We start from the raw sequence: 14,651 nt of genomic DNA, 5'->3' as shown, positions 1-14,651 counted from the left end.
ACGAGGAAGGCTGCATTTGACAGAGGATGAAAACTATCTGGAAAGAAAATGCCTCAGTGCTAACGTACTGGCTGCAGGGAAGGTAATCCCAGAGATTGCATGGACTGAGAGCAGATGTGGCCGAGGCCTTGCAGCTTCCTCCTGAACCATCTCAGTCTTTCCTTAGCCTGTAGGTTGCCAGGGTTTGAGTCATGATTTACTCTTTCTGCACACATGGAAGAAGTTTGCCTTCTCACGGCCATTGCCTGCCTGCCTCAAGCTGCCTTGTCAGACTTGAACGGAAGGTAAACAGGCAGATGGGCTCACAGATTAAACTTCAAAACCGGTTAGAAGATTTATCCCAGCAGATGAACTCAACCTAGGTGCAACCCTGAGGCAAAACTCAGCTCACGAGAGATGACAAGCGACGTGCCACCTTCGTCATTCACAGGATGCTGAGCACAGCTTTCACCAGAGCTGCAGCCTAAGCCAGAGGAGCACACTGAGCCTGCAGCCACACCGCAGCACGGGCCGCCTCTGCCCACCCAGCACCGCAGCTTCGGAACAGATCCACGCTTCCAGTACCCTCACTGCAAGTGGACCGGTGCTCAGGGGTCTGTGAGCAAGGTGAGGCAAGCTGCTGCTAAACTGAAGGGTTGGCTGTGTAACCACACAGAGGAACGAATGCTGGTCTAACTGCAAAATGTAGCATTAGCCCAATGGACACCTCTTTCCCTTTAGAAAAATTGATGGTTTTTATGGATGTAGAATGGCTACAAGACAGAAAGACTTTTGCCTGCACAATGCCTGTGTCAGCACAGAGGTAGAGCTGGGAAGGCTTCCTCACATGTGAACCATTTTCTCTCACAGGACGAAGCTGTTCCAGACTCCAGCCCCACCTGGATGATTACCGAGTGCACCTCTTGGCTGCACGCAACAGCTCACACCACAGCTTGGTTTCTAAGGAAAAGCAGAACCATGAGCACAGAACTGTGAAATCCATTGTAGTGTTTCATGTAAGCAAAGCAAGGGAGACAATATAAAAAAAAAAAACCAGCAAAAAGATTACACGTATTGTTTAGGATGTAACTTGATGATCAGAAAAATCTTCCCTGAAAAACAGTGGTAGGAACAGACAAGTAGGACATCTTCCCCTGGAAGACAAAAGCATTATGGAGACGTCCAGAGCCAGGGGCTGGAGGTTGTGCTACTCTGCCAGAGCACTGATCCTGCAGTAAAGCCTTCCAAGCTCTGCTGAGGGGGAAGTACGACCATCCATGGGATATTTTCATCTTCAGCACATTTGCCAGAACAATGTGCCCTCCTGCAGACAACGCCTTGAGTCACCACTCCCCGTTCGCTCCGAGGGCTCTGACTGCAGAGGCTGAGTCACCTCGCTGTGGAGGGCTGTGACAGAAAGCTGGCATCGTTACATCCTCTCTTCCCCTTCTCTTCCATTAAAACGTGACCCTGCTAGAAATAACCATCACTGCGGTTTGGGAACTGATCAGCGGGGAAGAAACAGCAGAGATACTTGAAAATCTAAAGTAGTCACTGCTGCTGTCACCATCGCCAGCTGAGACCTGGAGGTGACACCCCAGCCTGCCAGAACACAGGTATGAGGGAACAGGAAGAAGCAGGGCTACTGTAGCCATCTTTTAAGGCAAATTCTCATCTCTCCTTTATTTCCAGCTTTCATGCCATGCGCAGCTTGCAACACTAACAGAGCAGTGCTCCGACCATCATCACCTTTTGCCAATAGCTTCTGGAGGCCATGCTAGAACAGTTATGCACCCCGAGGCTCTTGTTTTCAGACAGCATGCAAAAGCCCCAAGCCCTGGCATTCTACAAGATACACAAGCAGCATGGCACAAAATTATAAACGGACAAGCACTGGTCAATTTACAACAGGATCCAAAAAGTCCTGCCTCTACAAGTAAACTAGCAAGCCCCAAAGTCTTCCACTGGCCTAGATATATAACCTAAGGCAGATGGATTTACATAGTTCTGGAATGGATATGTATGAAACCTGAAAATTCACAATTTTTTGATTTAAAACCAGTCACATTGCATACTTTTTATTTAATAAAAGTTAAAAACACGTACAAAAATGCGATTCCATTTCTTTAAAATATAGGCTCAAAATAAAGACTGAACAATAGAGTTCAGGCAGTAAAGTGCAAAGAGAGCAGCTATCCCAGTCATGCTTAATCCATAAATAACCCTTACACAGCAGGAAGGAACAGAAAGAGCAAACAGAGCAGAGGCAGCCACACCGCCGCTCAGCTGTTCATGCACATCCACAAGAGCCGCAGGTCCCTGCAGGTCCCAGACAGGGGTGGCGGAAGGCAGCGCATGCCTCGCAGGAGCGGGCTGCAAGGAATCACAGGCCAGGCAAACTTAACAAAGAGGGAGCTGTCGCTTTTCTGCATCGTCACACACGTACACAACACATTGCTTTTAAATTCCGTATTCTCCAGCCCACCGTTGCCCCCACCATAATGCAACAAACTGACGTGACAAATTACTGAATTATGACATGAGTTTCCAAACCGTTTTGCTCACGCGAACACCATATGTGGTTAATCTGTAAAAAAACCTAAGTACTAAATTGGCTATTGGACTGAAACAGAACACACTTCCCCCGTTAAAAGCATGCTAAAACGGCATCCAGAAGTCAAGCTGCTTGTTCTAAGGGACTTCTGAGCAAAACAAATGAACAAAAAAATAGCAATGTCTCTTTCTTCACCACGTGAATTTGGAAAACTGCATACTGACAGAGTAGCAACACTACAAGCACCCACTTTACCAGGAAGAGGGGGTTCAACCAAGCCCTTTGGAGAGTACAAAGTGAGGTTTGCACACGCACACACACTCATCAGCACTACGCCATGGTCGGTGGGATTGCAGCGTGTCGAGCGAATAGGGTGTGGACATGGTAAAGGTCAGGCACAAAAACTTCAGTACACTTAGCACAATACTCCCAATATAGTGCAGTTTGAAAACTTTAACTACCATTACTTAAGACTATAGATTTAAGCATTAAAAAAAGGGATATATTCTGCTTTCAACTAAAACAAGTCTCTGCCAATTTCAGGGGCGGGCTAGCTGAGATCAGCAAGTCTGCACTTACACAGATGAGAACCGTGCTTTGCCCACAGTGGGAAGCAAGACCAGAATTTCAGAACAACAAAGCAGCGCAAGAGATAGTGCATTCCTAGTTATCCACATTTTACATATCAAGGAAAAAGTCCTCCTTGGTGCTCAACTAAATTTCAGTGCAGGAGTGGCTGATGGGAGAAGAGTCCAGAAGGAATAAACACTACAGAAATATTTTGTGCAGCAGGTGTGCCATCTCCCAGCAAAACAACACCCGGTGCTTCACAGCACAACAGCTCCACTGTCAGCCCTGCTACAATACGTATGCACATCCTGCCGCACCACGGAAACTGAGCAATACAACTGTGCTGTGGGCATTTTTTATTATTCATACCATGCCATTACAACACAGCACTCCTGCAGCCAGTGATCCCACTTCTTAGCCATATCTACATTTGGTGTAAAAGAAAATCCAATCAACAGGGAGAATATCTCATTTAATAGAAAAGGGTGATTTTATACAAAGTACTGTGGGGAAGTATAAGGCCACATGAAAAGCATCATCCAGTTGACACGGTGGCTACTTCTTAAGTCAAGACATGATTAGTACTTCCCCTGGTGCTTTGATACAGGTAAATGAAAGCCTTGAACAATTTCTTATAAGGTGCACAAGCATCCACGATACATTAAAAAAACCTTAGTTTCCTATTTCTCCAGTACTCAAAAAAAAAAAAAAAAAAACAAACCCAAAACAGAGACCCAGCTAATTATTCATGGGTTATCTTGCCATTTTTGCACTTTCCAGAAGATTTTGATATGCTGGTTTAGTAGGACTGAAAGTAAACCATAATTTTTAGTGTCAAAGTTTCTAAACACTGCTTGTGCTTCTACCTCCATCACAGAAGTATGGCTCCTCCAGACTTTGCTCCAGCAGAGGATGGACTCAGGAATGCCCAGCATGTCAAACCTTTACCAAAAGTCACAACAGCTTCCACTTGCAAAGGGTATGAATTTATAAAATGTTGAGGATTTCAACACTTGTTTTCTGAAAGAAAGTCATGCTGGTTTGGTTTGGTTTAGAAATGATGACACATTTCGATCTCAAACCCCCAACGTCACCTGCGTAAGAAGGGTGTAACATCACCAGCTCACTGCAGGATCTGGATCTGCAAGTGTGAAAATCCCAACCACTATGGGTTATCAAATATTATGTGTTTACAAAACAGTCTGAATGCAATTCTTTAGGTTTACTGAGAAGGAGTTTCCAAAACTCTGGGTCTCATCCTGCACACCCCTACTAATGCAGGCTAAGTAATTTGCCTGTATATCAAGACCAAAATGAATAAATACAAAATATATTTGGTATAGAAAATACTAGTATAAAAATTAAAAATCACCCTGTTTTACTGTCCATCAAAATATTAACAGCAAGCATTACATTTTTTTAACCTATTGCCAAAATCATTTCCAAAGAGTTCTGCTTTCTTGAAGTGCTGGTGATTGCATTTGCCCAAGTACTGAAAGAAACAAATAGGGAAGGGACGAGGGAATATATGGTAAGATTTCTCACATAGCATTATTGACAGAGGACCTAAGCTGAAGGAAAATAAAGTATGCACACACACGAAGAAAAGAAGCCGTTGTCAGTTCTGTTGTAGCCATTAGAGCTCTTCCTGATCTTCAGCAAGTTTGTAGAGAAGGTGCTTCCTCACACTAGCCCTGACAGACAGATGACGGTACAGGGATGAGCATACTCAATCCACTGCTGCTTTTCGGTTTCTCTACTGTGGCAATTCGGTTGAGTTTGCCAACCTCTGCCTGCCAGCTGGGGATCTTCTTTGTGCTCATATGGCGGCGGGTGTGCTTTGTCAAGTGATCGCTGCGCATGAAGCGACGCTCACACACAGGACAAGCAAACTTCTTCTCTCCCGTGTGAGTTCTACGGTGGCGTGACAGTTCATCTGAGCGGGCAAACTTCTTGTCACAGCCTTCCCAGTTGCAGCTGAAAGGCTTTTCTCCTGCAGCACATAAAAGAAGCATAACTTACTTCTGAGAAGCCTGCTATGGTTTTATCAAAGAACTAACTTAAACGCTGCCTTGCAAAAACTGATGAATTCCATGGAACCGCTCATGTGTGCACTCAATATTAGCTTAAGCTCAAGTTGTGTTCCAGAGGAAAGTTACAGATACCATTTCTACTTATTCCCTTATATCTCTTTAAATGTTCTTCAATCAAGTCTGGTTTAATTGTCCAAAACCCCAGTTTAAAGAAGAAGATTCTTCACGAAGCTACCTTATCAGCTGACTTGAACTAGAAGCAAGCCCCATGCCACCACAGCTATACGGCTGCTGCATGTCATCAGCAAATACCGCAGGCAAACAGGAATCCTGGAATCCAGCCTCAAGAGTCCCACTGCTCCAGTGATCCAGTCTGATACACAAACACCCCGCCCCAGCGAGTTCTACTGAGGAATGGCCTGCCCTGCCATCCCCACAGGGCTAGATCCCAAGACAGACTGGGGAGGTCTGCACACCCAGGAATGACAGCAGTCAGGACGGCTGTCCACGTCACCTTCTGCTTGTCCTGGGCCACTGCTTAACATCAGACCTATCCTAAACAACGTGATCTACCGCCTGCAACCCCCACCCCTGGTAAAGCTCAAGATAAACATCTACCATGTGACCCAAATTTATGGTAACGTTTTGGAGCAGGACAAAAGTGTCCAGCAGAAAGAAACCCCCACAGAAGTGTTGTTCTTATTTCAGATATTGAGAGTAAAGTTCTACATTTGGTGTATGTGTTATCACCTAACTACTTGTGCACTGGGAAAAGAAAGCTGAACTACTCTGCCTCCCGATCCTGTAACACGGACTGGCTAGTAAGGGTCAGTGTGGTTCACCTCCCATAGATGTCCTGGGCTTGATCACCATATGGAGGGACACAGAGCTTCCCTATTCAAAACCAAGACATTTGTTGTTAGTCCATGTCTATCCTGTAGCTCCAGGTTAATTCAGCAGCCTGCAGCACTTACTTTCAAGCCAGAAGTAGAAGCAGCATTCTACCACTGAGCTCTGGTTTACAAGGATTATCAGCTTCCTGTGGGGTTTAAGCTCTTTCCCCAAAGGAACTGTAAAGACAAGCTGGCAAACTAATGCAAATCCTGCCAAAGAAGCTGACATCCAATAAACCAGTGTCTGTAGGCCAAGGGAGGGTGGGGAAAAAAAGCCAAGGACAAGCAAAATTAGACACTTTTGAATGAGCTATTCCATACCAATCTCCTGCTATGCCTATCCTTCGACATCAGGAACAGTCCCTGAGAACGCAAATGTTTTAACAGAATCTGGAGCCAGAAAAAGGGTAAGTAACATACACGTATACAGTCTCCACACTGACCAGATTTTATGGAGCAAATCAGCTCATGTGTAATTACAATTAGTTTTCATTTGCCTTTAAAATTCCTTTTCTGCAAGTGAATAAACTGCTACGCTCCTGTAGCAGCTCTGCTTCCTCACACAGCTGCCCAAAATCTAATGCATTCCCATTTAGCCTAAACAAAACTTGGGGAAAACGTGCAGTTTCTGACTTCCTCACCTTTCTTTTACTTGTGTAACAATTTAAGACCAACTACCTCTACTATGGTTTGCTTATACCAGACCTTTCCATGCCCCCAAAAATGGGACTCGCACAATTCATTTCGATCGAGTCCAGACGGCAGGATTCCACTCAAACCTAAACACACACACACACACACAGACAGCAAAGCTCTGCTCCAAGTAAAGCATGTGAAATTCAACTAACACTATGGGGTCAGCTGAGGTCTCAGAACAAAGTCTGTCTTGTTTTGCCTGCCCACAGAGAATGAACATTCCTCCCGTCTCCGAGATAGGCAGAAGTTTGCCGATCACCTGCCTCTTCCCTTTCCCACCCTCTCCCCCCAAAACCCATGCATTTCAGCACCCCAACACAAGCCAGAGCTGGAGTGCCAAAGGACGCGTGCTGTCATACGTACCAGTGTGGGTGCGAAGGTGGGCTTTGAGGTGGGAACTTTTGAAATAGGTTTTCTTGCACCCAGGGAAGTTGCAAACGTAATTCCTCCGTCTAGAAAAGTCCACCTGGGGGGCGCAGCTTTGACCAGAAGTGATGAACACAGGAGCAGGGGCAAGGGGCAGTAACTTGGTGCTCCCAACAGTCATTACTGTTTGTGGGCACTGCGGTGTCTGTGTGACAGCAGTCTGTGGAAGAACCAACATGACGGTCCCCTGAGGCACAGAAGGTCCCATGAGGACAGGCTGAGAGAGTGGGGCTGTCTGTGGTAAAATAGGTTTCATGGGAGCTGAGACTGCTGGAGTAGAAGGCTTGACGTAGGCATTGATCCCATTTAAAGGGATCATCTGACAGAGAACCTGGGGGCTTGAAACAGGGGCAGGTGTCACCGGGGTAGCTCTTTTTAGCAAGTCATTCTCACAACTCTTTGGTAAGTGGGTCTGTGGCGAAATGGGCCGGACTGGTAGCTGTCCTTTATTGGTCACAGTATCACTGGAGTCGTGTGTGCAAGGCTGATGTACTGGAGAAGTTTTGTTAATTAAATCATCCGCAGCACACGTGTCCTGTGGCAGTCTGGAATGTCTTCGGTCATCCACTCCACACCAGTCTCTGGGAGTGCTGTAGCCTGAAGTTACCTTTGTCTTCTCTTGCACAGCAGGAATGTGATGGTAAGCCGAACTATCACCTGTGTGACGTATGACACTTGTTGCCATGGCCCTGCAAGGCTGAGGGGTGAAGGATTCCGATATCACTGGCTTCTGACTGCACTGTCGCTCCATGTTGATAACAGATGGCTTGGTTATGGGAGAGGCACCGGTCGCTGATGTGACTGAGCAGGCAGCTGTGCTTGCCATGACAGTCCTTGGTTTGGAATAAGTGACTTGTGAGGAGAGGAGCATAGCAGCTGATATCTCAACAAAGTCAGGGCTGTGCGGAGGGGTCATGCACTGCAAAACAGACAACGCCATTATACAGCAGTGTAACTTCATAGCATAATTTTTGACTATCTTTACAGTGAAAAATAAAATTACAGCCCCTCACCAGAATCCCAGAACCTGTCTCTTAGGACAAACTGATTAAAGCATACAGTGGCCCATCTGATGGCCATTCTGAATGTGCTCAAAAGAAAATTAGTAAAAGAAAGGCAATGAGGCAGCTGTAAACCTGCATAAAATATTGCATGTCTACTCACTGCACTATGACAAACTCTCCCATTCCTTTCTCCTCAGCAACTGGTGCAGCCGTAAGAGGTACGAGCGCTCTGCTGTTCACAGAAAACAGGCTAGAAACAGACAGCAATATTGTACTTTTTCAATTTCAGACTTCCAGGAAACCCTAGATATTTTATCAATGATTACCTCATCAGCTGGTGGCTACTCCAGAGACAAAGGCAAATGGAAATGCTCTCTCTCTTCTTCATCCATTCTCTCTATGCTCTCCTGCTGCCACTACCTCTCCTTCCTCCTTTACCTCTGAAAACTCACACCTGTCTCCTGTGCTGCTCAAGAGACAGTAACAACACTGAGCGGCAGGAGCATGAGAGAAGTCCATCAAGCAGGTGCCATACTGTCTCAGACTCTTTTCCCCTATTATTCCCCTTTTTCCTGACATAACTGCACACTAGAAGCCCGCTGGTTGAAAAGGGCCTTAACCATCCGAAACCTGAAGAGCACCAAGCCCTTTTTTAATACCTACTTTTGCTGCAACATAAATTGCAACAAAAAAGAAAAAAAATAAAGTGATTCAACCGACATTACTCAGCCAGAGTAGACCAATGCTCTGGAGAAATAACAGACTACATGTAAAAACTCATAGCACAGAAACTAATTAAATTGTCTATTTCATAATGGTAACCTGTACTTTCTCTTATAATGACGAGAGTGAAGCCAATTCTTACTCAGTGCCCCAAGAAACCTACAACGGCCACACAGACAGCATCCCCAACGTACCTGCCAAGTGTAAAAACAAGGGCTTTCATGTCTATGTTTAACAAGGGATCAAGCTCCTGCATTTGCCATTCCAGACACATCAGAAAAACCCACATTCACCATGCCCGCCTCACTACTCTGCGTGCACACACAGAGCACTGGCTATACTACAGCTATTCCACACAGGGACACACGAGCAAGCTGTCTTTTCTAGCCAAATCGGAACATTGAAGAGATGTAACATCCAGATGCCAGGCTTATTTATTTTGCATTCATGTTTTTCTTACCAGTGTAGATAAATAGTCCTTTGGTAATTCAGACGTAGTCTCAGCGTGCATTGTGAAATCACCAGAATCCGAGAAGGGCGTAAGTGGCCTTATCTTTAATATGTCACCTTTCTGTGATCTTTGACCCCAGGAGCTCATACAAACAAGCGCTTCAACAGCTTCAATGTCGTTCTGCTCCAAGGTGCTGCAGGTAGACCTTTCGCTGTCATGACGCTGCCTTTCACGGATAGACTCATAGATGTCCACGATGTCAACCTAAATGCAATTGGATTACTGGCTATTAGGACAGGTCAGAATACAAAGCCAATACCACCCACGTACTGTCTGCTCATGATGAAGGTCATCTGAAACAGATCCCATGCCCGCAGAAAGGCTTTTACCAACCCGCTCAACTCCTAACCCTCCCCCCACCAGCTCATCTCCACTCCCCTGTTACTCTTAAAAAAATAAAATTTAAATAGAAAGAAGTGTGATTTGCAGGAAAGGAACAGATATGTATATAGCTCACATTTCCAGAATTGCTGTCCCAGATTACACTTCTCTGAATGAACACACCCTGTGCTTGCATACACGCAAAAAGAGGGAAAAAATCCTGACTTCCAACTTTGTTTAGACAAGGCTGTTTCCTGGACCCAAAAGATGACTGCTGGTCAGCACTAACTTAATTCTGGTAACGTTTAGAAGATAAATTTCAGCTGACAGTAAGACGCTTTAAGCTATGACCACTGACTGAGTACCACATCTTGCAAAAGCATTTTCATCTTATTTTTGTCAATAGGGAAGCCAGGGTGGGGGGAAGGAAGGGGGGAAAGTGGCCTTCAAAGTGCAGTGGGAATTGTATGTATTGTACTTCAGAAAGTCATGACGCTACATAGGTGCTGAGTATCTCAAGATGCACTATGAGTAACATGAAGACAAATGTAGTCATACCGATTTGTTTCCAGCTGCAAACATCACATAAAATTTGTGTGTGCATGTGTATGCATGCATGCAACACACTTGACTCCTCTGCAAAAGGATACCCAAACTTCATAAAGCTTCCACAGCACTTGGCAGTGACTCCAAAAGCTACGTAGCGTGGCTGGTTTATCGCTCACGTGCCAGCTCAGGCTCACCTAGACATCCAAACTCTTCCAGTCTTTAGGCACACCAACTAACTGTGAAGGCTGGGATTCTGCATGGACCCAGATTCTTGAGCCTACTGCTGTTACACAGAGTGCTTACAGACTGCAGTGAAAAGGTTCTAACTAAAAAGACACCGCCACACCGTTAGCACGTTCTAAAGCCCTAGAGGGAACTATACTTGTTGGGCGACATCACTTACACACCTAAGTCAGCGAGTTTTGTTACAGAGTCAAGGAAGGAGGAATGATCCTGGCTCAACAGTGTCACAAAGATGCAAAGCTGCGTGCCATTGCCTCCCCTATAGGGACCTGCACGGTAAACACGTTCAACATAATGAATACAAAATGCACTCACAGAGGACTTTCACCTAAAACATGTACCAGGCATGGAGATGTCAAGACTGGGGAGCAGGATGGGGTTCAAGTGACTAACGGTTCTGAGGGAGACTCCTAAGAATTTCCACTAAAAGCAATGGGAACGGGAAGGAGGGCAAAACCCGATGCGGGCTGCAAGCCCGGACCCAAGCGCGCCTGTCCCACAGGAGCCACCGCAGGGCAGGCTGTGCACCCGGCTGCCCCAAAGCCTGCCACCGCTCCCCGCAGCGTGACTGCAGGCAGCCAAGCCAGCAGGTTCATGTCTTCCAAACGCACGTTTCAGGAGAGCAGCTGTCCCTACAGTTACATGAATATATATATATATACACACACACATACACAGCCCGCTTCGGAAAAGAAAACCTAAAAAAGCCCCTTCTCAGGGCGAGCGCCGCAGCACGGCTCCCCCGCCGCCAGGGGCACGGCTCGGGGCGCCCGGCCGCCTGTCCCCGCGTCACCCCGCCGGCCGGGCGGCGCCGCTGCGGGGCGGATGGCGGGAAGGAAGGGAAGCAGCAGCAGCAGGAGAAGGAGGAGGAGGAGGAGGAGCGGGGGGGGGAGCAGCTCCCGCCCCGCCACCGCCCCCACAAAGGCCGCGGGGGGAGCCCCCCCCTGCAGGTGACCGGGGCACACCCGCCCCTGAGGGCTCTGCCCTGGCACCGCCGCCCCCCCAGCGGCAACGGCACCGCCCGCCCGCCCCCCGCGGCGGGTAACGGTCCCAACCGACCATCCCCCCCCGCCCCCGGGCGAGTAACGGTCCCCAGGGGCGACCGACCCGCCGCGGCCGTGCCGGTCCCCGCGCCCCTGCCCGCCGCAGAGCACGTGCCCGGGCCGGACCGGCGCCAGCTGCCCGCGGCTCGGGGCACCCGCCGCCCCCCTCCTCCCTCCGCTCGCCCGCCACTTACCGCGGGCGCATCTCCCATCTCCGAGCAGGGTGAGCCGTGCATGGCGCAGCTCCGGCGGGCGGCGGCGGTGTGACCGGGGAGCGGCGGCAGCGCGCGCACACACACACAGAGCAGCAGCCGCCGGCGCCGGCTCCGCCCCCTCCCCTTCCCCCGCGCGCCGGGGGACCCGCGCCGCAGCGCTCCCTGCGCCAGACAGCACGGGCGGGGCGGGGGGGGCGGGGAGCGGGGGAAGCGGGGCGGGGGGAGCGGCGGCTACTCGCCAATCAGCGCCCGCCTCGGCCCGCGCCCGGCCAATGAGCGGCGGCTGCCGGCGTGATCGCGGCGTGCCGCGGGGCTGCCAGCGGGAAGGGCGGGCGCGTGGGCCCGGCCGGCGGCGGGCGGGAAGGCAGGGCGGGGGCGGGGCCGGGGAGCGCGCGCTGGAAACTGGGGGAAAGGTCGGGCTGGGGGCGGGGCGGGGCGGAGGCCGGGAATGCCCGTGCGCGCGGTGGGGGTGTGGCGGGGCGGGGCGGGACGCGGGGGGGGGGCGCGGCTCCCACCCCCCCTCAGCGGTGCGTGCGGCGCGGCACGGCACGGCACGGCACGGCGGGGGCAGCGCGGCCCGGGCGCTGGGCGGGGTGTGGCGGCCCCCCCCCCGGGGCAGGTGCCGCCGCCGGCGGGGAAGGAAGGGACCGGGCCCCGCCCGCGGCACGGGTCGGCCCGCCGGCGCGTCCGGGAGTGAAGACAGGCGGTCCCTGTCCGGAAAGCGGGACGGGCCGTCAGCGCGGCGCGCCCGAGGCACGGGGCCGGCCGCGGCAGGGAGCCTCCCCGGGCAGCCACCCTCCGGCCGCCGCAGGGTTTGTCCGCAACGCGCTCCCGGCCCGGCCTCTCCGCTTCTTGCTTCAACGGGCGCTTCAGCGCACGGCCCGTCTGGGGCCCCGCCGGGCAGCGGCGACTCCGCGGCGCGGCCCTGAGGCGGCCCCGCTCCGGGCTGCTGCCGCCCCTCGTTGCGGCCCCCGCTCCGCCGGGGGTGACCTCCTCCCGGCCCCTGCGGAGGGCGTGGGGGCATCATCTGGGCTATCTACCCTTGCCGTCGGCTTGGCTTGGCCACCGCGGCCCGTTTCTTCTGCAGCTTCCGAAGCTTTGCCGCAGCGTGCTCACCTCTGCTCCCCGTCACCGCACGCTCCGTGTGCTTCAGCTTCCCGGTGCCGCTGCCTCCAGCCCATCAAACACCACATTAAACCGATCTCCCAGGCCCGTCCACCGGAGCATTCCCCTTCCCGCCTTGCAGCTCTCCCCGGTACCTCCCGTATGCAACCTTTCCCCCCGCTCCCCCCCCCCCCCCCCCCCCCCCATTTCCAGGTGCCCACCACACCATCTCCCCCGCAGGGTCCCACAGGGACTGCGGCAGCCGGTAGAACTGCAAGCAACAACTCCAGAAGGTCCCACAGAGTTTCTTGCACACCCTTGTTGCTGCTTGTGGCTTGCAACCTGCGAGCTCGCGTCTCTGCCCAGCCTCTTGTGCAGTACTTGGGTTGCAAGTAGCTTTTCTGTTTGTGTTTGCATGGTACCAACCGTGCCGCCGCCTGTGTGGCAGGGCCCTGTGCCTTATAAGAGTAAAAAAATGCTGGTAATTCAGATTGCAAACCCAGCTCTAACATTAAAGAGTTCTGTTTGCCAAAGGAAATCGATTGTGTGACAGGGAATGAAACAACTTCGAAGAAAATGCTGTCAGTGACTAAAAAGCACGATTGAGGGTGGCACAGTGGGGGCACAAGGTATGTGTCTCATATAAATCACTAGCTGTTCCTTGTAAAACCAGAGCCTCTCACACGGTCCCATTTCAAGGGAAACCTTTAAGGAATTGTAAAACTAGGAAAATACTGTGCGGTTCTATTTTGCGTTCTCTCCAGTTCCACTGCAGTTGAGAAGCGGCTGTGCTTGTCTCTTTGCTGCTTGTTGAAACACATGCAGTTTCTGCTTAAAGCGCTTATACACACAGCCTTAGTCATTTGCAGCATGGATTTTTAATTTAGTAATAGCATCTGAAGGCAGCACAGCAGCCTCGCCAGTGAAGAAGCAGTTGCAGGGAAGCAGAGTGGATCAGTTCTCCCAGCTCCCAGCAGGATGTTTTCCCATGTCACATACCACAGACTGTCCCCGTCTTCTGAGTCCCCAAGTGGAGATTGCTGGACCAGGGGTGCTCGTGACAACACGTGCGTGCAGTGCCAGTTAGAAGTGGTGGTACATGTCTGTACTCTGACTTGCACCGTGGGGGAAACGTGTTTGATCGTGTTGCCTTCGCTGAGCTAAAAACGGCAATGAAGTTTTTCAGTACAAATCCCCAGAGCTCTTACCAAAATTTCCTGGTCTGCTTTGTTATGTTGCTGCCAGCTGAGGCAGTTTTAGGTGACGAAGGAGCATCTTCTTCATCATCGCATTGGATATCTGTGGCAGAGCATTGGTCTGAACCCCATGGCACCTGAGCCCTCAGCCCTAACAGCCTAGAGCTTCTCCTCCTTTCCCCCCTTTCCTTTCTCAAGGCTGCACTAAGGTGAATATTAATGCAGTTAATATTATCTTGCTGCTTTGTACATCTGCCTGCACCCATCAACTTCCCTGGGGCTTTCAACCAGTGGCACAGCTTCCTGAACAACGTACTGGTGTGCTCATCAGGATGATCCACGCTGGCTGTGCTTTCCCTCCTGAAGCTGGTAACCTGGACCACGGCTCAAACACCCCAATACTTTTTTCCAAAGAACTTGGAGGAGCCTGCACACGTCAGCGGCTGCAGGATGCCGGTGCCCCTGCCCTCCCTGGCTGCAGTGATGCGGCCCCCAGCCCAGCAAAGCCATTGTCCCCTAGCCTGCCCCTGCAGTGCTGCTGCTGCTCTGGTATTCTCCAGATCTGGCTCTCCATTTGGTTTTATAAAGGCC

General features: G+C 50.6%; 1 protein-coding gene across 1 annotated transcript; it reads right to left on the bottom strand.

Moving 5' to 3' along the window:
• Nucleotides 1-3,556: 3,556 nt before the first annotated feature.
• Nucleotides 3,557-11,942, bottom strand: KLF11 (KLF transcription factor 11). The gene is made up of 4 exons (XM_055713456.1): nucleotides 11,740-11,942; nucleotides 9,339-9,593; nucleotides 7,089-8,070; nucleotides 3,557-5,096 (listed from the first exon to the last, which is right to left on the bottom strand). The coding sequence occupies exons 1-4, from the start codon at nucleotides 11,779-11,781 to the stop codon at nucleotides 4,792-4,794; spliced, it is 1,584 nt and encodes a 527-aa protein (XP_055569431.1). The 5' UTR covers nucleotides 11,782-11,942; the 3' UTR covers nucleotides 3,557-4,791.
• Nucleotides 11,943-14,651: the final 2,709 nt, after the last annotated feature.

Source organism: Falco cherrug, chromosome 6 (assembly GCF_023634085.1).
Source record: "Falco cherrug isolate bFalChe1 chromosome 6, bFalChe1.pri, whole genome shotgun sequence".
NCBI lineage: Eukaryota > Metazoa > Chordata > Aves > Falconiformes > Falconidae > Falco > Falco cherrug.
Note: the sequence above shows the minus strand (reverse complement) of the source record. Positions and strands in the feature narration are given on the sequence as shown.

Coding starts and splice junctions, on each gene's coding strand:
- KLF11 (XM_055713456.1), bottom strand. CDS start 11,781: ATGCACGGCTCACCCTGCTCGGAGATGGGAGATGCGCCCGCG. Junction 8,071..9,338: donor AGGACTATTTATCTACACTG/GTAAGAAAAACA, acceptor TCTGTTTTGCAG/TGCATGACCCCTCCGCACAG. Junction 5,097..7,088: donor CCACCTTCGCACCCACACTG/GTACGTATGACA, acceptor TATGTGCTGCAG/GAGAAAAGCCTTTCAGCTGC.